This window comes from Takifugu flavidus, chromosome 1, assembly GCF_003711565.1.
Source record: "Takifugu flavidus isolate HTHZ2018 chromosome 1, ASM371156v2, whole genome shotgun sequence".
Lineage (NCBI taxonomy): Eukaryota > Metazoa > Chordata > Actinopteri > Tetraodontiformes > Tetraodontidae > Takifugu > Takifugu flavidus.
In genome coordinates this window covers 8967901-8994951 of record NC_079520.1, presented here as the reverse complement: position 1 = coordinate 8994951, position 27051 = coordinate 8967901, and the positions used below count along the sequence as shown (strand labels likewise).

The window sequence follows — 27051 nt, the reverse complement described above, 5'->3', positions numbered from 1 at the left end:
AAGGGCAGCTGCTGTGGCTCCACCTCCTGACTGAGGTGGTGCAGACTGGTTGGACTGCATAGATTTATTGCAGAAATAGTTTGCCACAAAAGCTGAAAAAGATAGAAATACAAAGAACTGTCATAATTAGAAAAATGTATAGCACAAATACATAACAGAGGTACCTCACTAGCAGCAGTAAGCAGCATGAAAATATGTTTCTAATTTAGCCTATGGAAGCTACGTGAAATATATTAAGCTTCTATGTTTTTCAGCATGTATTAAAGGTCTAAATTTAACAGTTTACAATTACTTAATTCACACTTGCCCTCTGGAGTTGAACTTCTGGAGCCTCTTTACTTTAAAACGTATGCACATGTTCGTGCAGTGCATATACAGCATGTCAGGAGCGAACCGGATTCCTGTGACCCTGTTCGAGATGATTCCCTTTAAATTTGGCTCTCTCTGCAGAGAACATGCGCAGTGCGCGGCGTGCTGCCTTCAGTCAGTGGAGCAGCTGTCCAGGGTTTGGAATTCCAACATGGCAGAGGCTGTGGTCAGTCTTGCTCTCACAAACTTGGAATGGTTTCAAATCGCGAGCAGCCGCGCTTAACCTCCAGCGAGCCGTTCATCTGCACACTCACCGGATCGATGGTGCTTTAACCCCTGACGTCGCCCTGTCACCCCCACAGGTAAGCCTTCGCGCTGTCCACCGGTGATGTTGACAATTTAAAAAAAATAAAAAAAATAAAACGGGAAGCGGAGCGGGGCTGAACGCGCGGCCGCTCGCTCGGACGCCGCGTCGCGCATCGCGGATCTGCGGTGCAGCCTGCGCACCGCGACGGCTAAAACCTCCTGTCAGAGTTTAATGGAGACAAACCGCATGCAGAGTTTGAGTTTGCAAGTGAGATCTCACTCCTCGGTAGTTGTGAGGATGTGGTCATTACGCGGCTGCAGCCCGTGAATAACTTTTCCTGCAATGGGAAGTTCTGGCACGTCAGACTGGATAAAACTTGCAGCGATAACCGCAGGCAGGGGGGTTAATAGATGGGTTGTCATTGCGCGCACAATGGAACAGCAAGTAATCTATTTTAAAGTAAAGGGAGGGGGCATCACGCTGGCTTAGCCTCTTCCTCTAATAGGCGGCGTGAAGAATGTGTGTTTTGTGTCATCCAACCTCTCGCACGCTTCCTTTCCTCCTGTTTCAACTCGCGCAAGAAGTGACAGGCTGCAGCCGCGTTTCTCTGCGCTCCGCGCGTCCTCGTCTACGGCTTTCTTCAACACACACACGCACGCACGCACGCACAGACCATCCGAGCATAAATGCTGTTTACTCGCTGTGCTCGGTGCCGCGTTGTGCGCAATTCCAGCATCTAAATGAAAAGGCGAGGAGAGAGCCGGGATCGCGCGTTCTTTAAGTTGTGAAACCCGATAGCTGCAGGAAAGAAGTGCTTGTAATGAGAAGCAACCTTTGGAATTCCTCCTCGTGAAAATTCCGATTCTGCTGTTTTTTTCCCCCCTCTCCTCTTGTTTTTAGGCTTGAAGACATGATCACTAGCACCAGTATTTATGGTATGTTCTTTTTTTTGGAATTCTCGCTGTGATTGTTGTGACCCTTCCATGTTCTTCATTTTTAATCCAAGCTGTGCATAATAGCTGGTTATAGCTTTAGTATTGCTATTTTAATTTGTGCATGTTTAAGCCATTGTCCGAACTTGCTCATAATAAATCTCGAGTTGAAGTGACGCTATTTTAACAATCTGTGGCATCATCGGTGAGCTTTACGTGAACGTTTGAGTGTTTGAGCACATTTGACTTTCCTTTGCTTTCTTTATTCACCATTATATATTTATTATGTGGCTTTTCTTTCTCATGATCTGTCCGCACAACATTGATTTGTGGAGATTATCGTCTACACACACACACACACACACACACACACACACCACACACACACACACACCTAAAATATATTTTAAAAATGTAAATAAAAATCCAAATGCCTCTCCTGCAAATGTTTAGTTAAGTAAGTCTAATATCAGCATCTGTTAACAAGATGTTAATGTAATTTGAAATGAAACCTCACAGTTTTGACCATTTTGTGTTGCTTGCAAGTAATATTTAATATCTGCAATAATAATAAATATCTTACACAAGACATATTTTGTAGATGAATTATTAATATAAGGTCAACTCCTGCGGAGTAAATAATCCAACAACATTGAAGCAATGCGTCGTCATAAAAGCTGATAATAATCTTGTCATAATTTGCCAGATATGATGCGATCCATATATTTCAGAGGCTGGCACTCATGTAAACTCACCTTCAGATTTTTGTAGCCTCATTTGTAAACCTACAGAGTGATTATGATGGCAGCGTTCAGAGATTGCAGCCCAAACAGCAGCTCAGACGGCTCCTGGTGCTGTGGCTCGGTGCGCGCACCCAAAGTGCAGCAAGTCACCAAAGTTGTGCAGCGTCTGTGTTTTGCAAACAAGCTGTCCTGCTTGAACCGTCCCCACCTCCGTGGAACAATTCACTCATTTGTGATCGCACATTTCATCTGCATGTTTGGGCTGTGAGAGGAAATTAACATCATCAGCAGTGAGCTGAAGTGTGTTTTCATTCCTCTTCAGAAATAACATCGTTGCTACATCCATCACTCAGCGGCTAGAAAAACCTGGACATTACGACAACATTCATTACGCTCGAGTGTTTGCTTGTAATGTGTTTTTGTAAAGTGGGTATTAAATTTGTTGGTGTTTTATTTATTTTTTTATTTTTATGTGTTTGATCGTTCCAGCACATCTCTGCTCGTGGTGTTGGTCGTGTTGATCCGAGGCGTTCCGGTCTGGAACTCAGTCATGTGTCAAACAGTGTTTTTGCAGATCTCACATCTACTTTTTTTTTAGCTGCTGTTTTTCCTCGTTATGAATCTGCAGCGATGTTTTTCTCCTTTGTAATTTATCATTCTAATCTTTTAGCTCCTTCTTCTTGCATCTCCTAATTATCCGTCACCACATAGCTCTGACTTCCAGCCCCTGGAAGGTTTGTGGTCTCCTGCAGCGTGTTGGGTGATTCTTGCAGGTCCTTACTTAACCCCAGACACCTCTGGCGTGCACGGAGAGGAGCTGACAGCTCTGTTTATTTCTCATAGGACAGCACTGCTGCTGCAAACCCAAGTTGTTGCTTGACATGAGGTCTAACAGATGCTGATTCTTCTGTTTTCTTCACGCTTTTACCGAGTGTCACGCATTTTCACACTTTATAGTAAACGAGAAGTGAATTAATTAAATATATCCTCCAGTTTCCATTGACAGGGAGATATAGAGAAAGCAGGATTTGCTCACAGACGGTGACTTTTGCTTGTCTGGGTTTTTTTTTTTCTAAAGCAGAGGAATGAAAATAGCCTGGGTCATTTTGAAATGTTCTGCTTTCTTGGAAAAACAAAGCCATGTTTTCTTTAAAGCAGCAGTTTTCCAGAGTTTTAATGTCTACCTGCAGGACTGTAAATGGGAGTTGATGTGCCGAGTCGTGTGTTTCTGAAGCGATCAGAAGTCAATAATCTGAAATTGAAAGTGACAGAAGCAGTGAAACCATCTCCAGCTGACCTTGTGTAAACACTCCCTGGGATCTTTTAAATGGATGACATATCAGTCTTTACTCATCCATTTATATGCCAGGAACTAGACTCCAACTCTGCACTGTTTGCTCAAAAACGCCACTTTAATGCAAACATGCTGCGTGGGTTTCATCTTTAAAAAAACACCCAGATGAAGGGACACAAAAGTCCGATTTCACTTCTGAGTATTCTCCGCGTTCCTCCCCCCACCCTGCCGCCTCTCTGTGCTCGGCTGTTTGTCTCCCTTTCTTGTATCCACGTCTCGTTCCGCTCCCGCGTGGCAGCTTGCTATGTTATCTCTGTGTGTTTCTCTCGGCGCTGACAATTGTTGCAGTGATCTAAGATGGACTGCGCTGGAAAGTGGAGGCAGCTGTCTGTTGCTGTACTGAGGGATGTGTTTGCTCTGCTGCAGAGATGAAGGACCACGAATCCTTGACATCCTCCCTCCCCCCCCCCTCCTCCTCCCATCTCATTTAGACACAGCGACTGTCTGCTCAGACTTGGGGTTTTTGTTTCTCCTTTTTTTCGCTCTGAGTGGCAGCTTATGGCAGAGATCTTTTATACGTGCCTACGTTGCTTATTTTTACCCCTCCTTCCCTTTTTCTTATTCAATTCAATTTACTTTAATCAAGTAACGCAGGTCCACAGCTAAATTTCTCAGTTCGTCCTCCAGTTCGAGGGACTCCATGTGACATTTGCTGCATGTGTTTTTCCTTATTACCAGTAAAATCTTTGTCTGCAACGGGCAATTCCTCACATGTTTATTGCATGATTGTGTGGAAAAATCAACGGCGTCATGCAGAGAACCACGTCCCTGGGCCACGCTGGTGAACGCTGGTTTACCCGGACCCTGCCGAGCGTGCGTTCATAAACCAAGCATTCGTTACCTGAAACTCCGGGCTTTGTTTCACACCAGGCGTCTCTGCGCTCAGGAGGGGACGAGGCAGCGCCGAGTCTGCTGGGGATTGGCGAGAATAGGCAAATCCCCAGGTGGACTAAACTAGGTTTATCGCTCAGGCTTCTAATCTGAACTGCTACATTCATGCACATCCATTGGTTTGTCTCTGTAATGCTCAGGCCGATGTCCTCTTTACGCTATTTACAGACATTTTCTTGCCGTGCGGTGACATAAATTGGTGATCATACTGTCTCTGGTCTAGTAGATATAAAATGCGGCGTGTTCCTGCTAACACACTCGTCTTTCCATCTTCAGTGTCTTTTTTTAAACGAGGTCTGAATGGAGTGGCTCCATTCCTCCAACACGAATCAGCGCCTTTAAATGATGTCTTTAGCAAGATTATTTACCACCTCTATCGCTGTGCCTGTAACCCCTCGAGGGCAATGATTAACAAAATCTGCTATTATGTGGCTTTTGAAAACAGTCAGCGCGTGGAGCCGCCATTGTGCAGCAGAGAACTGTTGCTTATCATTAAACAACCTTGGTGAGAAGAGGTGTTTCTTCTTGTCCTTCCACCAAGGTGTTTTTTATGAATTACCATCATTGTTGTGGAACGCTGTTTTGTGGGGGAGAGCGTTGAGTGGGTAACAGAAAACTTTTATTGGAATGCTTTGGTGACCGAGGAAAAAGAGAACTTAGCCGCCTTGTTTTCCCCTTCTGCAACTTCGTTTTATGAACATTGAAGTGGGAGGTGTCTGAAATGGGCTTTTATTCGCTTCGTGCCCACAAATTTCTCTTGATGCTGCCCCGTCTTCATCAGTCTAACCCTTCAATTATGATAACACCCAGAGCGTGTGATCCTGCGGCTTTGATCCTATAAAAGTCTAGCTTCTTATACATTTAATAAGAGATTAAAGAAGGGAAAAAAGTTCTGAATAAAATTAGAGTTTGAATACATTTATGCAATATCTTTGTTCTGGGGTTTCTTTTAAGAATTTAATCGTGTCATAATTCATTCATTCAAATGCATGAATAGATGTTAGAATAAAATAAGGGTTTATTTAAGTTGCTCTTTAGATGTTTTTCTTAAATTCCAGGCTCATTTGGGGGTTTTTTTGTTTGTTTTTTTTACATCTGATGGTAATTGGGAGACAATTAGCTGAAGCGGCAGTCGGACGAGATGTGAGCTGTCGCTGGTTTTCTGCAACGTTCTCAGTGGTTCGCATGTGGCCTGTGGAGTCGGGCGGCTGACAGGCTGGCACCGTGCCAGGCGCTGGCAGAGGGAGCCTTGAGTGCCGGTGGGTGACGGTGGCGGGGCTGGGGCGAGGTCTCCCCGATGGTGCGGGAGAGGAGGAGGAGGATGGGGAGGGAGGGGGGAGGAGGAGGATGGGTTGGCAGGGGTCAGCCCAGGCCGCTGGCGTCCGCGGCGACATCGTGACGTGGCAGCAGAAGCGACGCAGGACATCTGGATCGCTGCAGATAACGAGGCATCATACATGCTAACTGGATACCAACCAGGCAACCTTTTGTTTTCCTCGAGCTCCAGAGACAAACGACTCATGACAGAGACGAAACGCTGATTTAATCAACCAAAAAATCAGCCGTTGTGTTTTTTTTTAAATCAGTCATAAATGAAGGTTTGCCGCAAATAAACGCAGGGAGTGTAATTAGCCGTCAAGCTTTTCTTTCTATGGACAAAACAGGAAGTGCTTTTTCTCTAAATTCCTCTTAGAAATTAGTTTTACATAGTATCTGTATAGTATTAATTTGTTATAAACATTTTATAAACTGTTGACAGCGGTAGTTGTTTCTATATTTAACTATAAATAACAGACCTTAGAAATATTCCTGTACTTGTCTATCAATATATATCTAATCACCAGCCAAAATCACTGCCAGCTTTAATTATTTATGATCAGCAAAATGGATGCTTGTTATTTTAACTCTTGATTTTATTTATTTAATATTTGCATCTTTTATTCAGGAAATAGCTTAAACCCAGTAACGTATGTCTAAAGTAACTGAGAGCTACCATTTAAAAATGTCCATCCATGTTTGATGGTTGATCATTTATGACCTTTTCACACTGCAAATCAAGTATTGGGATAAATATGAATATGAAATCTTGCCATGTTTGTATTGAAAATATTAGCCCAACCATTTGCCAATAAGAAATTGTTCACATGTCGAATCCTAAAATAAAGAGCAGGAAAAGAGAGTCCACACAGAGTTGGATTAAATTAAATCCATGAAATAACAGTGATGGAAAAAAAGGAAAATGAACAGTCAGGAGTTCAGCATACTGGTGGAGCCTGATGAGAGCTGACATTCTTTTTGTGTTCATTATCAGGAAATCACCTCAGGGAGTCATGTTGACTTTGCAGCCGCTACAGGACTGCCCCGCTCTCACTCACGTGCATGCCCACATCCTATTTTTAAGTATCTGGGGAGGTGGGGTGGAATTACTGACCACGTAGTGAGGAAGAGGGGAGAAACTACACATAACAAATCAAGTCCAGTTTGTCTGTTTCAACAATGCTGTGAGCACTGAGCTAATGGTGATGCTGCGTCTGAAATTGCACGGTGCAGTGGAGTGCATCGACAGAAACCCACTGTCGGGAACGGTTTCAAGTTCTTTACCTCCCATCTGTCTTCCTTTCCCTCATTGCAGTGTTGTTCCTCCCGTCATCGAAAGCAGAGGTGTTAGCTTGTTGTCGTCGGCTCACAGAAGGAGTTCCATATCTGACAGAACAATAGCATATTCATTTACTCGGAGCGTGATGTTTCTGTGGTCCAAACCCTGACTGTGTTGCCTCTCCCACATTTTTAAATGGATCCCATGAGCCTTTGGCTCTGTGGTTTCCATTATTCATTTCAAAACTTCCATGTAGCATGTAGAGGCTAGAAGGGTGAAAAATTATTTTGTGTTTGGGGAAAAAAGAAAAGGGAAAAGAAAAGAGAAAAAAAACAGACACGGAGCAAAGTCACTGTTTTATGCAAAGTGTGCCGAGCCTTAGGAGCGCATGTGAGCTGGAGTACAGTGGGAGGAGTGACCCAGCGCGTGCATATGCATGTGTGTTTTCCTGCCTGTACCCGTGTGTGTGTGTGTGTGTGTGTGTGTGTGGTGTGTGTGTGTGTGTGTGCAGTGTTCTGTCAGTCTGTCAGCCAGGCCTTATGTGGCTCCCTAGAGGTACCTGGGGGAGACCTATCCAGCACCCAGTCAGCCACTGCTGGCGGCCAAGTGGTGACAACGGGTTCCCACAGAGAGAGGAAGTGTCATTGTATGTATGTAAACCAGTGACAGATGACTGGAGACATGTGGCCTGCAGACACGGGGCCTGAAAGTAAAGCAGTTTCGCCAATCTGTCTTCCTCTCTCTTTCTTACCGCTTGAGATTTCAAAGAGTGGGCATCAGGCTCCAGAGCAGCGCGGAATCCACTGACAAGTCAAAGACATGAATATATAAAAAAAAAAAAAAAACGGATGCAAATCATTTGACATGAAAAGACACATGCTATGAGGAGAGGTTGGCTTTTCTTTTGAAAGGTTGTGGAAAAGTGGTGAGGAGTTTTTAGTCTGCAGAGCTTTAGGCGGCTTTTCTAGGCCACAGGTCATGTGGGTCAGTGTTACACTCCCCGCAGCCTCTCTTCAACCCTCGGTCTGGAAATAGAACATGCAACGTCACCCAGCCAGGAGGGAGGTAGATTCCAGACCTCAGTGGCCACAGGCTGCACATGTGGAATCTGCTTGTGCAGTTGACCCCACCGTTTAAAACTCCGAATGCTCCCAGTAGGATATTGTTATTTCATGCATACCCAAATGAGCAAGGCTGTACAAATCGCCCTGTAGAAAGTGGATCAGTACACACGGAGCGTTCGCTATTCACAATTCATCAAGCAATCTCGCACTCGCCAGAGGCAGATTGATTTAACGCCGTGCAGGAAAACAGGCGAGCATAACAAATAAACGGCATAAGTTGTTTTTTATTATTGCACATTTTTTGGCCAGAAGATCATTTTCCTATTTTTCTATTTTGAGTATTCATTGAGACAGAAAAGGGCAGCGCAGAGATGAGGATGGGGGGTTGGCACAGTCAGTGTGTTGCAGCAGGTTCTGGGTTTGAGTCTGTCCCGGCTGTTAAAGTGGAGTTTACGGTTTGCCCGTGTGGGTTTTCTCCGGGTCTTCCAGTTTTCCCCCCAACAGTCCAAAAACCTGTCCTGTGATGGACCCTTGACCTAATCCTGCCTCTCACCCAGTGACTGCTGGGACAGACTCCAAACCTCCCTTTGCGACGCTTTTTTCTGATACGGTTTCATCCATTGAGAAAACAGGGACTTAGATATAGAGATGGCGCCATTATTCCTACAAACATCTGCTTATTGTGGTTCCGAATGATTGTTTGTGAGAGTAAACACCTGGCCCTTCTGCTGATCCTCATCGCTTCATGCCATTTGTCCATGTGGCACTTCCTGGTCTTGTTCTCCGTCCAGGGACCTGAAATCCATCAGCACTGATGAGTTCATGCTCCATCAGATATATCTGTGCCAAACTGTTCATTGTGGGCTACGGAGCTGCTATTGTGCTTTTCTGCAGTCTACGTGGCGCAAAGAGCCAATTCACAACCGAGCGTCGGGCAACCCTGGGCTGTGTGTATTGATGAGTGGGATTTGTTGCTTAATAGAATTGCGTCTAATTAATTAGATTTTAATTGCTTGAACTCTGCACATGCAAATGCTGCACAATGTAGAACAATCATTACGTAAAATGGTATAAAGGACTACACACCAAGGTCAGCTGGGTGATACGTGGTTCTTGGTCGTGGTAATTGAATTTGTTTGTATTGTGGCAGCGAACATCTCAGGAGTGATTCATCAAAAACCGGGCTGGTTAAAGAGATACCTCTCCATTTCTGATATCCTTGTTTGTTTTTCATGTGTCTCAGATTAACCCAGTTTGATCCCCCCTCTCCTCCTCTCTTGGTCCGTCCCTATCAAAGCTGGTCCTCTCCCCTCAGTTCTGGTGTCTTAAACAGGCGCCTAAACGCTGCCGGAGCTGTTGGAGCGCTGCTCCGCTGCACCAGGCGCAGCTTCTGACAGACAGATCTGTGTAAATAATTGATGTTCCGTTAACAGTTCATTCAGGGGGAATTAATGGGAAGGACTTTGAAATAAGATTTAATTTATCAGGAGCAGAGACATTTGGGCCACAGGAGGATGTAGATCAGGCCGACAGGCTGGGTTGAGAGGGGCTTTGGACCGTATCTGGATCCACTGATGTCATCCTGACCTGCAAAATATCAGCTTGATGTCATCAAACTGATGAATGCATTGATTCTTGAGAGGGAGCTTTATTTTAATCTAAAACAACAGCAACAGAACATTTACCCTTTTCTTTTCTGCCATTTGACATCATCCAAATAAATGCTTAACATATCTGTTTTCATTTTAAGCTGGTGAACTCCAGCCGAATTCCCATCGAGAAATGTGTTTGAGATGGACGCGAGTGATGTAAGATGGCATATTGATATTATTAGTATTCATTTATTGATAACTGTTAATAATTTAATGTTTGGGACACTGACAATTTACCCTCTGAAAATCCGCTCCTGCTGCTCTGAGCTGGTCGTGTTGGGATTAGCAGTGCATTGGCATTAGCACCCTGCAGCACAAAAGATCATAAACTAAGGTGCCTTAAATGATTTACATGAAGATCAGTGCAGCCAAATCTAGAATACCTTTGCAATGCAACAGATTTGTTATTGCATCACAAATAGGTGCTAACATTAGCCCTTTTTATCCTGCCTGTGCCTTATTGGTTATCAACTTTATTGTTTTTCATATAGAATCACTCCAAACTGTCAATTGGCACATTGATTAGGAGTAACGACATGACATCACCGCCGCAGAGATGGCTCATGCTGGCGTTGCCAAGAAGTGTCAGTCGATGACTTCAGTGCAAAGCGGCGTCTAATCGAAGCATTTGATTGGCTACAGGCAGCAGTCCAGCGACGAGGCTGTGAAGGGGCCGATGTTCTGATGTCCACACAGCTGGAATCACAGCACAGCGACAGATCAAGCACGTGCACAGTTTGAGTGCGTCTCTCTTAACCTAAATTGGGGGCATAGAGATGAAATAGAGATGGGGACATTTTTGGATAGCTTAAGGAAATCGTGTGCCTTTTTTCAGGTTTTTATTTTTTTAGAGGGAGTGAATCCGTTACTTAATTTTTATGAAACCTTCAATTGCTTCAAGTACAATTGCTCTGCACTGAAAGCTGATCTACTGTTATTTTTTCACTTCACGTGCACTCATGTGACAGATGAGTCTCTTCATAAGCCATTATCTTCTTCTCCTGGGGTTGCGACTCGGTGGCAGCAGGATGTTCCAGATGTCACTTTTCCTCGAGGTCCACTGCAGTGTCACCTGCTGTACTTACAGTATGGAAGCTTATTTCAGTCAAGGTCATGGAGAGAAGGAGAAATAAAAACATTCTTACTAGGTCGAATAACTCGATTTTTACCCTGGGTGCTAAACCAGCTCACCATTGTCGCTCTTAACATTGTTATTTTACTTTAGATATTTCTTTCATCGTGGAAACTCCACCTTCTCTGACACTGCAGGAACAGGAAGCGGGGTTAGTGTCTCGGCACGCTTTCTACCTTGTACTTTCTGTCGTAAAGGGGACCTATTTGTGTTCCAGACCGCTAATTTCAAGTACCAAAGAACATGCCAGCACGAGCCCTGGCCCACTTTGCTCTGAGTGTAGATTAGACGTTGTCACGTGACGTCAGTCAGAAATAGATCTGCCTGCGTCTGCGTGTATGTGTGTCGTACACATCAATTATGGCAAAGACTTTATTTTCAAACAGGCCTGTGGGTTGCTAAAAATTTATGTTAGCCAATCATCATAAGGCAGAAAGCAAGGAAAGATGTATGTACAATGTGTAAAACATTGTATTAAGACAGTGACTGAAACATGGTTCCTTACGTGCATTCATCAATCAGGAGATGGTATTCAGCAGCAGCTCCCTAAATCCAATAGTCTCGTAGCCAGCTGGCTGATTTTCAGCCACATTCCTTTGGCCAGATGTTTTGAAGCTGACCAAACGGGACCTCGCTGTGATAAAATTGTGCGGCGCCGCCTCAGACACGCGTGACACCTGCTGTCAGTGACAACATATTTATTCATTATCACTGCATATCAGTCAACAGGCAAATTGGTGCGTACTCGTAATCTCTTCTAACTGAATGAGCGCTGTGGCCGTTCTGTTTCTGTTTATTAGATACGGCTGAATGTGTGCAGGAGCTTCAGTCTCATATAAAACACTCACCTCTTCCTCGATCCCCCATTTCTCTTTATTTCTATATCAGATCTTCAGAAATCACCTTGTGACTTTTTATAGTCTTATTTTCTTGGTAAAACCAAACATTGTATGTAGCCTTATAAAAATATTTTAATATGCTTTTTAATCAAAAATCCAACTGGAAAATGACGATGATGATGATGATGATGATGATGATGATGATGATGATGATGATGAATTTAACAAGAAAGACTCTCAATGTGAAATGATTAGGATTTCAGTTTTGTGCAGTAGCTTTCCAAAGCAATATTGAATGTTTCATAGATTTAAAGAGTGGCTGGTATTTACCTTCACCGTGCCCTCCGTGTTTCTAGGTGCCAGTGTTGGCCAGTGGGCGAACCAATCTTCCAGACAGCACTTTTCCTTGTAAAAGTTCCCATTTATGGCTTCACCACTCCACTTCAGTAACTTTATTACAGTACAGCTGAGAGATTTCTATTTCATATTGACCTAAGATTGCTTCAGTTGTCTCATTTCACCTTTTGTCTGGCCTGTGTTGGTGAAGTGACCTTCTTTGAGACTTGAAGTCGATAGCGCACAATGCTTCAGAAGGTTTCGGCTAATAAAAAAACAGCGGACGTTGCAGCCAAACATCCTTCTGCTGGTCACTTGAGCACTTTCAATCAGAGCTCTATTTAAACCTTTAATCAGTTTGTTGCATGAAAAATGGGAATACGAACACAGCTCTGAGTTTCCTTTTGTGAAACAAAGAATTAAAAACGTCCTTACTCAGCTCCGTGGTCACAGCACTACAACTGAGAGAGTTGATGATCTTCCCTTTGCGATCTGTTTTTCACGGCTACACCAGGCTGTAAAGCCTGATGTTAAAAGTGTCGAGTCAGAGCTCCTGGCAACATCTCATCTCCACTGAAACTGAAGTAGTGATTAAAATAAATATAAACTCTGTTAATGTGGCATTATTCTCCTGATTGGACCCTGCTGTTGTGATTAGGGTGCTCCTTGGGGGTCTGAGAACTTTGGGGATTGAAGATGCAGCATTTGGTAGACGCGCCTTCATGTATGTCACCATCCACCGCTCTTCACTCCTCAAGCGCTTAAGTGATCCCTGGAGAGGCTCAGAGTTCATCGAGGCAATCAACAACCGCCGTCGCCGAAACAAGTTTGAAGTGTGCGCATTCTTTTAACGAACAAGCCTTTCGATTGTGCGTCATTCGTGCACACTACAGAAGCCACTGAAAACCTGCCACCTATAATTGTCCTATTTTATTCAGTGCACAAGTTCTACTTGTGCGTGGAGAGCTGTTAGTTTAGCATATGTATGGATTTAGCCATACTCGAGGTAGTAATGGAAGTTGTAGCCTCGAGGGTCTCTTGGCCTGAAGAGTCACGGTTTAATTAGGATCGCTGAAACACAGAAATGACAGCTCAGAGGATCTCTCAACCCCAAGATTTACTGTATTACAGGGAAATATGAAAAATGCATGCTCCCCTCAAGCAGTAGCGTTTATCATCAGCTCAGCCCAAAAACCCATGGGAGGGGAAAAATATCCAGCAATGCAACACAACAGCGGAGCTTTTACTCAACAGTGTATCTGGATATTTCCAACACAGAAATGTTTCTTCAGTGTAACGTCACGCTGCAATCACGGTCGGCTCTCATTCGATTTTATAGACACAACAAATCAAGCGGGAATCGTATAAATGGAGGCGTTATGTGCTGCCTCCATCCTTCTGAGCTGCACATGTGTGATTCCAATAACAGCGCTTGTGCTTAACAGCACGTTCCTGTCAATCCCCTCCGAGTCCATTCATTCCTAATTGATATCATATGTTTGTATTATACAATTGTGTTTAAAAGAACTGAGCGGTTTAAAGAGAGAAAGTCTAACTTTGCCGACTGTGTTAGCAGTCAACAGTGTCTTTTTTTACCAGCACTCGATTCTGTACATGTTTGTTTTACCTCTTTAGACATCCAAATCCAAATGTACAGAAGTGGGAAATGTAGTTTAAGTGGAGAGATGCTCCTTTTTGTTACATTTCAGATGAATTATTCAGATTATTAGAACCTCTATAGTTGCTAGCCTTTTATTCTGTCGAAGACAAACTACTAATATACACCATTAGTGTGTGTGTGTGTGTGTGTGTATGCAGGCACACTGTGTTATTGCCATTTCTTCTTGTTCTGACGGGCTCACTGGTTGTTCTTAAGCCTTTAATGGTAAAGTCAAACTTTTAAACTATGAAATCTGCTATGTACGCAGAAAAAGCCAATTTTTGTGTATGCAAATTGGTCTCATATGAGCTGCCTACACAATATGTTAAATTTTGTATTTCGTGAGACAAGAAAATCTGTTGTTTGACATAATTTTTCAGTCTAATCAGTCTAAAATGATAATGCTCCATCTTAACCATCTTTTTAGTGTTCAGTTTATTGATCAGTAATAACAACATTGGCATCCATAATCAGTTTGTAATCAAATTAGAATGAATTACCAGTTAGTTATAAATTCAGTATTGATTCAAGTGTTACAGTTACAGTGTTATGATGCAGTCAGAATTGCTCATATATTGTGGTAGGAGCCTTTTAGATATTTGATAAATAATAAATAAACGCTTGATTCTGAGTTTTTCGGTGTGTGCAGCATCACCAGATCCGTCAAACTTATCTCCCTGACAGGCAGATGAACTACAATGGACTTACTGTATGAGTGCCTTGAGTCAGTTTCCACCTTTTATGTTTGGATTAGTTGTGAATCCAGCAGGATTTGCGGACTTAAACAGTGCAGAGACATGTAATCATTTGCTGCCACGGCTGGCCAGAAATATACGGGCAGAAGCCCCTGGAAAAGGCACAAAGTGAGGGGAGGCAGGCCTATCTTCAGTAAATGAGGGGTTAAATGGCACCCTGCTATCTAAAGATTGGAATTACTGCCACATGGAGCTCCAAATTGAGTTTAAATAGTCTTAACTTGATATGTGAGATGAATGGGACTCTGCAGCCGCTCCGATTACCATTTCCCATTGTATTTGAAAGCTTTGCCCCACCCCTGCTTGGAATATTTCCACCAGATTTGAATATGAATATAAACTTGTTTTTATTTATAAACATAATTACAGTCTGTCTGCAATATTTGCACGCTTGTCAAGTCAAGCGCTCGGCGCCCGCAGAATAAAAGCGGAAGGTCCCGTGATATTCTCTTTACATCCAGCGCTGAAAATCCCAGGCTGGTAATGATCCGTAATTAGGAAAAGTTTTGAGCACGTCTGCAGTCTCGGCTGCTGCTGTTGTTTGGTGCGCAGTGCAGACGTTGTTTTGTTTTTTTTATTTCCAAGTATAATAATGACATGTATGTGGCGCCGGCGTGCACGTTCTGCAAAACGCCTCCACTGCACATTGGTGTTCAAGTCTAACAGTTTTGGACGAGCTTATTAAACACAGTTACCTATAATAAGCATCTTTGGTGGACCAAATTGGGGAAAATGCTAATGAGTCTGATTAGGCCATGTTTCAATTAAGACAGCTTTCACTCCCCTACCCACCCCCCCGTCACCCTCCCCCCACAAAAAAAGGAGGAAGGAAAGTCCGGCTCTCTCTGCCTGGGAATCCTCCTCGGAGGCATTTTCCTCCCTCTGTTTCACACACACTCTGAGGAAAGAGAAGAAAACGGCTCTGCCACCTCTGTGTTTCCTTTCAGCAGCACAGTAATGAATAGAGAATTGTGCAAGCAGTGGTCCAATTTACGCACTGGGAAATTGGATGGACAGAGTGGAGGCCCAGTCTTGTTTGCTTAAAAACAGCCGAGGCTACCAGATTAATAGTTCCCAAAAAGGTCAGCATCCCTGTTTCATCCACGATGATCACTGAACCAGAAATTAGACCCCACGGTGGAGCGTAGCAGCATGGCATCACACATCAAATGCGTTTCAGCTCCACCTGGGACAACTACCAGCAATATAATTAGTATCAAATGTATAAATTCGGACATGTATTTCCACAATTATTACATTGACATATAATTGCTCTTCAAATCAGAACTTGAAGTGAATCTCAATCAGCTGCGACAACTTCAAATGTTTTAACTGAAAGCACAATCTTCCTGCAGGAAAAACTTCTCAAAGCTCTGTGAATTAACGCACATATTAGGCTGACAAAGACACTATTTGTTGGCGGTTGATCGGTGGAATTTGAGCCCGAGGCTATCTGAAAACATTCCACTAATGGAGTGCTCTGTAATTACACCATTTCAAAGAAAGACAAAGGAACCTGTGGCTGCTGTTTTCGAATTTCCAGGCAGGAGTAGAGGACAACGCTTAACCGTAACAGCACAGTGCCAGATCATTATGCTAATGCGCGTACGTGTGTGCTTGCCTGTTTTTAATGCATTAAGTGTTTTTAATCTTTTGTTTTTTTTCTAGTCAGATTGCTTTTTCCGACAGCCCGCTTAAAAATATATAACTCAGAGCAAACTGTTTGACACAATTATAGTGACAGTGTTTTTATTTAATGTGGGTATGAATTGCAGTTTCCACTCTACTTTCTTTGTGTACGTTTGGTATTAAAACCAAAAATGTTTTGCCAGCAGCAGAGAAAAGCATCCCGTCATGAAATAATTGTCCGTTTTTACCATCTTTTTGGGAAGAGTTCTGTATTTGTAATCTTCATTTCGGGTTGGGTGAGACTTCAGGGGCACTCTTGAGCGTTCTTCTGCTCTGATTGTCCACATTGTTCTGGGAGAATTAAGAGTAACTGAAGAATGTCACTCAATGCACTCTTATTGATGAAATGTGCCTTTAGAGTTAATGAAGTGAACGATTTTAAGGGCTCTGGTATCCTGATACTTGAGCTGCAGTGTCTGTAGACTTGTCATTTCTCTGCCTTTCCTTCAGGATGGTTCTGTCTCCTGTCCCAGTACTGAAAACTCCTGCTCAGTTATTCTGAATAATGCTGATGACATCATGAGGTGACTGAGCTGCGTCGCTCATCCATCCCAGTCACAGAGCAGAGATCAGCTGTCACCGAGATGTTTCACCCCATTTACCATCAAATAAAGCTGAACCAACCAGAACAGAACCTGAATTTACATCAGTGAGATAAAAAAAAAATCCCAAAATAAAAGAAACCGCCCTGCTAATCATCAGCAGGCGGACTCCATCGCTTCTCGTCATCCATTTTTAAGCTTCAATGGTTGCACCTTTTCTGCTGCACAGGCTCCTCTTTCTTGCTGAGAGATTCATCCGTACCTCTAAACAGGCAGATATTGTGCTGGCAGTTATTTTGTTCTGAAACCTTCTGTAAAAGTGCTTCATTGATTTGCCAGAGATGTTTATTTCAGCAGTAGAAGTGTGTCTAATTACAGCGAGTTTGTTGGATGTGTCAGGGCCTTGTATCAGTTTTTAGCTGAATGGAAAACTACTGCAAGCAATTACTACAGGCCTAGAGTCATTCTTATCACATCAGGAATGGTTCTGTTCCACCAGAACCAGTTTATGTTTATCTCCTGGCTTGTTGTTTTCTGTCCCGTTTCCTGTTCTTACCATTCACATCGATGCTTGAAGACCAGGTGAGCCATAGCACAGATCTCTTTGACTAAAACCTTATCAATTAACACAATTAGTGCAGCATCATCCTGCTGATTAGCTCCCGTTGTCTAATGAGCCCAGTGGGCAAGTGACTGGGGGTGTGCAGCAAGGGAGTCAGACAAACAGACATAAAAGCGTGTTTGTAATCTGCTGCTGGATTTTGGCCATTTGGTGCCTAAATCCTGTGCTACGGACATCGTTTATTGAAGAGCAACAATAGCATGACACAGCTGCACAGTCAGTGCACGGACACGTGTAACAGATGAGGAAACTTTAGGTCATGGCACCAGAGCTCATATCATTTTGTAGTTTTTGGTCCGATTATTTTTTCAGCAAATTCTCTGTATGTGTTCTGAGCTGAAATCTGTCTATATATTCTTCGAGGGTATCATACAACCTCTCATATTGCAAGTTAAAGACAGCAGACTGTGTAGAAACTTTTTTCAGATAAGAATTTACAATTACACTTGATTATTTATGTCATTTTAAACCCTTAGGACCATGCAGAGAAGCCAGGGGAAGCTGTAGTGAAAGACAAGTGAAGCATGTCTCTCCCCCTCCCTCACTCTGTAGACGATGAGGCAGTGGGCAGACTGGATGTGGATGTAATTCATGCTGGGCTGAGGGGTTTGTGCGATGAAAGCAACAGAGCGCTGCCAAGGAAGATTGCTTTGCTGCTCTCCTCCAAGCAGATTTGAAACTGTCTCCGAATGCCTCAGATGAGAGTTGGGTTATAGACTGACCCACAATGTCTGTGTCATTCCGCTGTGTGTTTGGCAGAGCAGAATGGCTCCCAACATCCTCCTTCTTAGCGTAACGTGTGTGTACACTTAGCATTGCGTGTTTATCAAAACAGAGACATGCATTTTCATTATCATTTATTTTGATTTTTTTTTACATTACATTACATTTTGTTTTGTAATTTTCCATCGTTTCATTACTGTTGTACAAAACAGGCTCATTATTATCATTATCATTGTTATTATTAATATTATTGTTAGTAGTAGTAGTATTGTACTGATTACTATACTTTCAGAAAAAATAACTCTCCAATAGTCTATGTGAACATCTGAATTTCTCTTTCTTTTATGGATATCTAGGTCTAAAGATGCAGTGGACCCCAGAGCACACACAATGGGCAGAGCAACACTTTGACATCTCATCTACTACTCGCTCGCCAGCACACAAAGTGGAGGCCTACCGGGGGCACTTACAGAGAACATATCAGTATGCATGGGCAAATGATGACATCTCTGCACTGACTGCCTCCAATCTGCTTAAGAAATATGCAGAGAAATACTCTGGGATCCTAGAGGGCCCAAATGAAAGAGCCCTGCTGTGTTCTTACTCTGATAGTACCACTGGACTCATGAATGGGCGCAAGTCAGAGAATGAGTCCTGGCAGGAGGGGATTTACCCAATGAACTGTGCTCCAGATGTTATATCTGTGAGCAAAGCCGGAATGACAGCTGCTCTACCCCCTACAGATGTGTCGGCTAGCGTAGGCAGCTCCCCAGGGGTGGCCAGCAGCTTGTCTGAGCCAAACTATTCTAGCAGTAACTGTGGGAGCCACACAGCCACTACTCTCCACTCGGGCCTCTCCGCTCAGGAATATACTGCCAGCTTCAATGGTTCCTACCTGCATTCTAGCTACAGTGGTCAGAGTACCCCAGCCCTCCCTTCCCCCCACCCATCCCCACTGCACAGTTCTGGACTCTTACAACCACCGCCACCACCTCCCCCCGCCTTAGTTCCAAGCTATAACACTGGGTCCCCAAACCTTCCCAACTACAATTATCCTCCAACAGGGTATCCTTCACAGACGGCTGTTGGCCCTAGTTATAGCCCCGGGGGAGCACCTCCTCCTTCTGCCTATCTGCCGTCCGGTATTGCAGCTCCAACTCCAATCCCCCCCGCAACTATGTCCGGATATTCCTACCAAGCCCATAATCATGCACCGATTGCACCAACACCTTTGAACGGCAGCACATCCAACTCGTTAAAACGAAAAGCTTTCTACATGAGTGGACATGGAGATATGGACCCCAGCTTTGGCAATTTCAGCTATAACCAACAGCGTTCTTCACAGAGCCCTATGTACAGGACGGGAGATAGTGGCATCTCAGACTCAAACAGAGGCAACAGTTTTGACAGAAACACCGAGGCTTCGTCTTTGGCGTTCAAGCCATCCAAACAGCCAATGGCATCTGATCAACAGAGAAAATTTATCATACACTCCGGCAGAGCATTGACTCCACCATCCTATGCCTCATCTAAAAGTTCTGGTGAGTCCTACGCCAAATTTGGATCCCCCATCATGACTGAACAAACTGATGAGCACAGACAGCACATCTCTCAACCCCTCACAGGTCCTGACATAGGAACGGCTACCTCGTCAATCCATGCTGCAGAGGAACAACTGAAGAACAGTGACTCCAACCTAGTGGAGATGGTAACCACAGAAATCCTTCAGCAAGGGCCTCCAGTGGACTGGGCTGACATCGCTGGTCTGGATATGGCCAAAGCCGCCATCAAAGAGGAAATACTATGGCCCATTTTAAGGCCAGACATGTTTAGTGGGCTTACCACGTTACCTAGGAGCCTCCTATTATTTGGACCTCAGGGAACAGGTAGAACGCTGCTGGCCCACTGCATGGCCAGCCAACTAGGGGCTGCTTTCTTGCAGGTCAACAGCTCAGCACTAGTGACCAAGTGGTTAGGGGAAGGTGACAAGATCATCCAGGCTTCCTTCCTGGTTGCTCGGTGTCGCCAGCCAGCCGTGGTGTTCATCAAAGAGGTAGACCTTCTGCTTTCGGCTCAGCTTAGCAAAGAGAGCCCAGTGAACCGCCTCAAGGCTGAGCTGCTCATGCAGCTGGACAGTATTTTGACCTCAGCCGAGGACCATGTCCTCGTGGTCTGCTCTACAAATAAACCAGAAGATATCCCAGAGTCCTTGCGGAGGTACTTTACCAAGCGACTGCTCATCCCCTTGCCTGACGGGACAGCACGACACCAGATCATCAGCCAACTGCTCTCACAGCACAACTACTGTCTCAGTGACAAAGAGATGTCACTACTGGTTCAAAGGACAGAGGGTTTTTCAGGACTGGATGTAGTCCAGCTCTGTCAAGAAGCTGCGGTAGGTCCCCTTCACGGTATTCCCAGTTCCGACTTGTCGGCAATCCATCCCAATCAGATGAGACCAGTCTCGTATCAAGACTTTGACAATGTGTTCTGCAAATTCCAGCCTAGCATATCGCAAAAAGAACTTGACACATACACGGAGTGGAATAAAATGTTTGGCTGTAGTCAATGAGGGTGGCCCGTCGAACAAAAAAGTCGAATAAACCTAATCCTTGTTTGGCCTTCAGCGGTGACCTGAACATAGAAAGTTAAAGATTTGAAGACTTTAGACACCCGACAGTCTGGACATCAGATACTAGTGTAAATGAAATGCTTTATGTGGCTGATGCCATATGGTCACAACTCAAACATCCCAGTGGAGACACCTCTTGTTTTGTATATACACATATATATAAATATATCTACATACTATTCTGCTCGATATTTAGTTGCTATCAAGTGCCTGAGATGGTGCTGTTGGATTTTTTTTTCTTACAATCTTCATAGGTGACATGTGCTAATATAGAAAAAGCTTTAAAATGAGACAAAAAAAACTTGCTTCTCCTTCTTCATTTGGGTCCGTGTTCTACCGCTGTGTCTGTTTTTGTGCTTTCTGTGAACAGTCGTGGTTAATTTCAGCTAAATTAAATTTATCCACACCCCCACAGCTGTATTTCATCACCTCACGCAGGTTTTACATACGTGTAAATCTTTGACCTAATAATGACATTGATGTTTCGTTCATTTTCGGGTGCTGTACAATCTTTTCCACCATTGAAGAACTCATCATTTTACAAGGACAGTTACAATTTTCCACAAATATCTTCAATCAGAACAATAAAATGAGTATGTAATTGCTGTTAAAATATTGCTAGTGCTAATTTACAGTGTTCCACATACATGTACATTTGTTTGATGTTCTCTATTTGCTAAACTCAGGAATGTGATGATAATAATATGTATTGTACCTCATAAGCTTTTGTCAAGGCACTACAAGAGCATTTGCATGACATTGTCATTTCCACCATTAAACCACGTGAGGCTTTATAATACCTCAGAAACTTTCAAACGAGAAGAGAGGATTCCTGTGATGAATGTATGTGAGTATTCCTGGTGTATTTACAGGACTAAAGGTCCTCTGTTTGGTTCTTCATCCTCTTTATTTCAGCTGCAGATGACGCAAGGAGAAACTGGAAAGACAAACATCTTTCGCCGTTGAGGATGACAATGGCCCGGAGCTATTTCATTTCATCCCGCCGCAGTTTTACCATTAATGGGAAACTGAGGATTACGTATCGCCCAAGTTGCTTTTTCTACCTCCAATGTTATCAATCGGGGGGAAATGATTTCACGTTGACAGCTACGTTTCAGCACACGCTCTTCTTGTTGGGTGAGAAACCTTTGGAAAACACCCAACAGTAAATTCTGTTAGCTACACTGATCTGAGATCTCACCAGTTTTTCCCACCGTTTAAAGGGGAATACCACTAATTATAGAGTTGGAGATACACTGTGTCTTAAATATGGTTTATTGTGCATTAACTACCAATTTGGAATTTGTCAAGTAGAGTTTTTTGTTTATATTATTTTTCAATTTGAAAAAGACCCTGTTGGACAATTCAGTCTATTCATTCATATTCACAGTAACAAATTAAGTGATATCCCGACACGAACAGCTGTTTAGATTGTGGCTTAGATTGTGGTTTATTAGTTTACTTTGTACATTAATTAACATCTTAATCTGCACATTTTTTTCTTTGTTTTTTTAACAATTAAAGGGGGACACTAACAGTTGAATTGGCAAGTATAAACCTCATTGACTATCTTACAATCCTCTGAGTAGTAAAGCCAGAAAGATACTAGCAAGCTGTGTTTTTATCTGCATCTTCTCACTCCCTTCTTCACAAATAATGACGCTTGGTCAGAGCCAGCTGAGTCTCCACACAACTACGAGTCACGACTTTTATTGAATGAACTGAATATTAAAATGCAGTTATAAGCTAAGTATGTAAGCTAAGTGGTTTTACATTTAGGGTAGGGTCATTAAAATATATCACCATCAAGCATCAGAGGACTTTTAGCTTGAATGTAAAACTGCATTTTATTGGGAAATTTTATTTTGGCAAGTTTGAGAATGAGAAATAGTCACACGACAGGAGTACCAAAAGTGTCAATCTCTGACGAGTTAGGGCATCATCAACCTTCATTATTTTACAAGTGAGGAATGAGAATGAGCTTGTTAATATTCAGTGGAGGTCCCTCACATTTGTTTCCTGTTGCACATGTTTTATTTATTGTTTTTCTATCAGATGGGAGCTTATTAGTTGCTGCCGCTTTGTTTGGGTTTTCGGTACAGACCTGCATAAATTGATAACATCCACCAGTGCTAAAGAAGCTAACTTGCAATGTAAAATGCTAGCAAGCTAGCTAACAGACATATTGATGTAACTTCATAACTCTCGCATTTGTAGAGGTCAGTTCCGAACATATTATCATATTAGTGGTGGACACTGCGGAAGGCACTGAACTTGCTTTTGTTGTGGGAACTCCAGTTTCTGAAAGATAATAACCTGATATAGGTTGTGTTCAAATAAAAATGCATCCAGCTATATCATATTTTGCATCATCATTGCATAGCGTCATCGTCATATCTAAATTGCTAGGTTGCTCTTTTGGTCTCTCCAAATTTATCATGAACATAAACCAACAGAATACAAAGTGCAGTTCCCTTTTGTCACAGAGGTGTGCAGCAATGTCTGTTTTGGAGTCTCCACTATAATAAATCATGAGGGAATTGTTGTTTCTGTTGCTCTGAACTGAGAAACAGGTCATCAACAATTGCACAGCTACCCTTGAGCAAGCAAGACCGTCACATTTTCGAAATCCTTACGTCCTTTAAGCCAAAGTACAAGGTTCTTTTGATTACGATGTACTCTTTTGAATGTGAATCTCACTGTCCTTAATGCTACTGTATAAGATGCAGGATTTTTGAAATTGGCAATTTTGTAGCCCTCACAGGGCAGCTGCCTTTATCCTTTAATGTCAGATCTTATCGACCTTTTTTCAGCTGTATTCTGTCTGAATTCGAGAACAGTTGCTTGCCTCCACTTGGATTAATAAAAACAAACAGAAAATGGCTTCAAAGCAAATGCAAGAAAACAGTGTAACGTCACATTCCTGATTGTCAGTTTGTTTGACACTGGTGTGGAGCCCTAAGTGCCATTAAGTATGTGTTTGAAGACTTCAAGTTGTTTGTGAGGGATGTAAAAAAAAAAAAAAGCATAAATGTTCTACATAATTCAATTAGTGCTTGAAAAATTACAACCAGTCAACATCGGATTTTATGACACGTGTCACGCTAACAACAGCACAATGTAACAAAAGGCACATGGATAAGATGTAAAAGTTGTTGTAAGGTGTTGCACAACTAGACAGTGACGAGTGCTCACGGGAACATCTGACATGAGTAAAACAATGCACATAAAGGATGTGTCATTCACTTTTTTGATGTTTTTGTTGAGCAAGATGTCATTAAAGGGCCAATAGAATCAAATGATGTGTGAGCAGATTATGATAAGCACATCGAACCCCACAGTGATGCCAACGCACCGTTTAGTAACATTTTGTGTAATCTGTAAGTACATTAGTGATTACATTTTGTTGAGAACTGCTTAAGACTTTGGTTCCATCCTTGTGAATTTTTTATATCCTGGCTTTTGGTTTTCTTTGAAGAACATTTCTACCTCATTACTACATATTGTACATGTAGTACTTACAGTATGTCCTGTCATTTTTGAATGCCATGATTTTATGGATAAAAAAATATAGAACCTAAAAAAAAAGAATAAAAGCTCTTCAATAAATCAGAAAAACACCAATCCGAGCAGTCTACCTCAAAAAAGACTGTCATTACACTGTCGAGTGCAAGTCACAGATCAAATAAGACACGTTGAGGAGAAAAATGAAGTAAAGATCACATTTCCATTGACTTGTTGAGTGTGTCGGCCTTGCAGGTCACCAATGCAAATCCATTCCTGGAAAATAACAAATAAATCGCTTTAATCCTGCTGTCGTGCTCATATTGAATGTGCATGTGCACTTAAAAACATGCAAGTGTGGGGGATGGTTAAAAAAACACTTTTTGGAGTTTTCACTATGTAGAGAATAAACTTGCACATAGCTGTGCGGGGTGTACATTTACTAATGATACGCAGCAAAAACACAAAAGATGCACCATTCACAAGTTTGTATGTGTGTTTGCATTATTGCCATAATTACAGTTCAGTCCGTTTAAACGTGCTTTCTTTTAAAGGTACTTAAAGAGATGTTTGTTTGGCTTTGTTTTTTGTGCCTAAAACACTGGAAAACGTTTTGTACCTTGATTAAATTTGCAGTGTGTGATTGATTCATGCCTGTGTTATTCTTTGGCCAGTGTTACAACACATCTTTCTTACCGTCACATAATGTGAACAAATTAGTTTTCAGCCGTTTGCAGTGTTGGGTTTTATGGCTTCTGCTTTATTGTGTGTCCCCCCCCCCCCCCCCCCCCCCCCCTCAATTTTTTTTCATGTTCCATTATATATTAGAAACACACTCTGGCTGTTTTTCATTTATTTTATTAGAAAAAGAACAGTCATCCTTCCAATTACATTTATGCTGTAAACTGTGGGTGTTCTATGAGTGGAAAGTTTATGTACAATTGATATAAATGATAAAGGACACAGTGTGTCATTTCAGTGTAGTAATTCTTTTTTCTATCATTACACCACATTAAAATCAGCTGTGGGAGCAGTTTATCTACAAACACGTATCCACTCTATATTATTATTATTATTATTATTATTATTATTATTATTATTATTATTATTATTAAGGGTGATAACCATACAAAGTCATTCTGTAACTGCTTTCATTTAGGCCAAATCTTTACATTCACACTTTGCACTAAAATGTTGTATATAATCAATGTTGTCATTTGCATAGAGCATTTTTAAATAAAGACTTGCATTGTACATGAATGAGTGAGTAAGAGGAACTCATTTACCAGACGTGGGGGCGTCTGTTTCAGTGTGACCCTCACGCCCACCGAGGACTTCTGCTTAAAGGAGCTCTGATTCAGCCGTCAGAACCTGATCGTTTGCACAGAGAACAAGAATAAACCGGGTCAAGAGTGAAGAAAGTCACATTAAAACATTACACTTGTGTTTTTATACTCGAATGCACCAACACCAACGATCTCAAAATGTGCACGTGTTGATGGCAGCAACAGGATGTTCCCCGCTCTTTTCTCCTGCCCCCTTAAAACCAGACATTGACACGGTAATTCAGTGATTGGATTTGAGTCGTTGACGACGTGAAAGTACAGATGTAGATTAAGATCCATTCTGCTTCTAGAGAAATGCACATTGTTATCGTGCTGCTCGGGTGTGACGCTGACGCGATGCAGCCGGGTAGAAATATTCCAAAGCAGGATAAGCTTCATCCCAGCAGTGGAGGTAATAGAAGAGGAGGAGCAGGATGTAACAATGGTGTGTGCGGGTGTGTGTGTGTGTGTATGTGTGTGTGTGAGGTGAACTCCTCATTAACATTCTTTCTTCAGAAGGATTTTAAGTGTTGCTTGTAGATATGGAAGCATTTGCAATACATGTTTTCCTTTCATGTATAGCACCTTATTAATGCTGAGACTTGTGCCATCTTCATGTCTGGCTGTCTCTGAAATGCTTCCAGCGAGCTTGGCCTTTGTTTTCTCCTGCAGAATTTTAAACAGGGTCCATTTAAATAAGAGTTTAAAAAAACAAAACAGGATGGATAAGAGCAGAAATAAAGTTGAGTCCAGCAAATTACACTCGAGTTATTAGTGGCTATTTTGTAAATATCAAAGATCCACTTGTCCCAGTGTTCTGTGCTTCATTTGCATTCTGATGAAACTGGAGTGGATGTGCGTGAACTCAGAGGTTATCTGCGGAGCTGCAGCGCCGAGCAGACGAATCAGACAGCTCCGCAACCGCCTGGCTCAAGAGGATGAGCCACAGACCTCTCTCAAATCACTTCCTTCATAACAATTAAAATATGCAAAGTGATAATTTTCCTTAAGTAGCCTTAAATGTGCAATCTAGTTAAACGTGAAGGGAAATTGCCTAAAGCTTGGGACATGTGTATATGTGGAGGGTGTGGGGGAGGGGAGATAAATTATGCAAATAACAGAAAGGACTCTTGAAAGCCTAATTTTTCTGTAATAAGCACACTGTTTCATTTAATATTTTGCCTCTTATTAAAAGTGACAGTTCTTTCGCTCTGTCTGATGGCTATATCTAACGCAAGCCCATGAAAGTGACTGCGGGACTGAGTGCTGGAGTATTTTCCCGCAGCTTTTAGATGATGGTTACATTCACAACGTAATTATGCACTAGAGAGTGGAGAAATAAGGTTTAATTACACAGTAATCGCTTCTGATGGACACTGGGAAGTGTGAACAGCGCCAGACTGCAATCCATCAATGACAAACCTCTGTCCAGTTTTAATTCCTC

The 27051-nt window shown here is 42.6% G+C and overlaps 1 protein-coding gene across 3 annotated transcripts; it reads left to right on the top strand.

Moving 5' to 3' along the window:
- The first annotated feature begins 473 nt into the window (after positions 1 to 473).
- On the top strand, positions 474 to 25542 carry fign (fidgetin). 3 transcript variants are annotated; one of them, XM_057042921.1, is made up of 4 exons: positions 474 to 671; positions 1517 to 1551; positions 18503 to 19687; positions 19772 to 25542. In XM_057042921.1, exons 2-4 carry the CDS (start codon positions 1527 to 1529, stop codon positions 20716 to 20718), a joined length of 2157 nt encoding a protein of 718 aa, XP_056898901.1. In that variant the 5' UTR covers positions 474 to 671; positions 1517 to 1526; the 3' UTR covers positions 20719 to 25542. The 3 variants fall into 3 exon arrangements, with proteins under 3 accessions (XP_056898901.1, XP_056898882.1, XP_056898892.1); XM_057042902.1 differs by having other exon boundaries at positions 18503 to 25542; XM_057042912.1 differs by lacking the exon at positions 1517 to 1551 and having other exon boundaries at positions 18503 to 25542.
- Positions 25543 to 27051: the final 1509 nt, after the last annotated feature.

What these genes read in the sequence shown, in the direction of transcription:
- fign (XM_057042902.1), top strand. Translation starts at nt 1,527, where the DNA reads ATGATCACTAGCACCAGTATTTATG. An exon ending in CACTAGCACCAGTATTTATG is followed by an intron (nt 1,552 to 18,502) that starts GTATGTTCTTTT and finishes ATGGATATCTAG; the next exon opens with GTCTAAAGATGCAGTGGACC.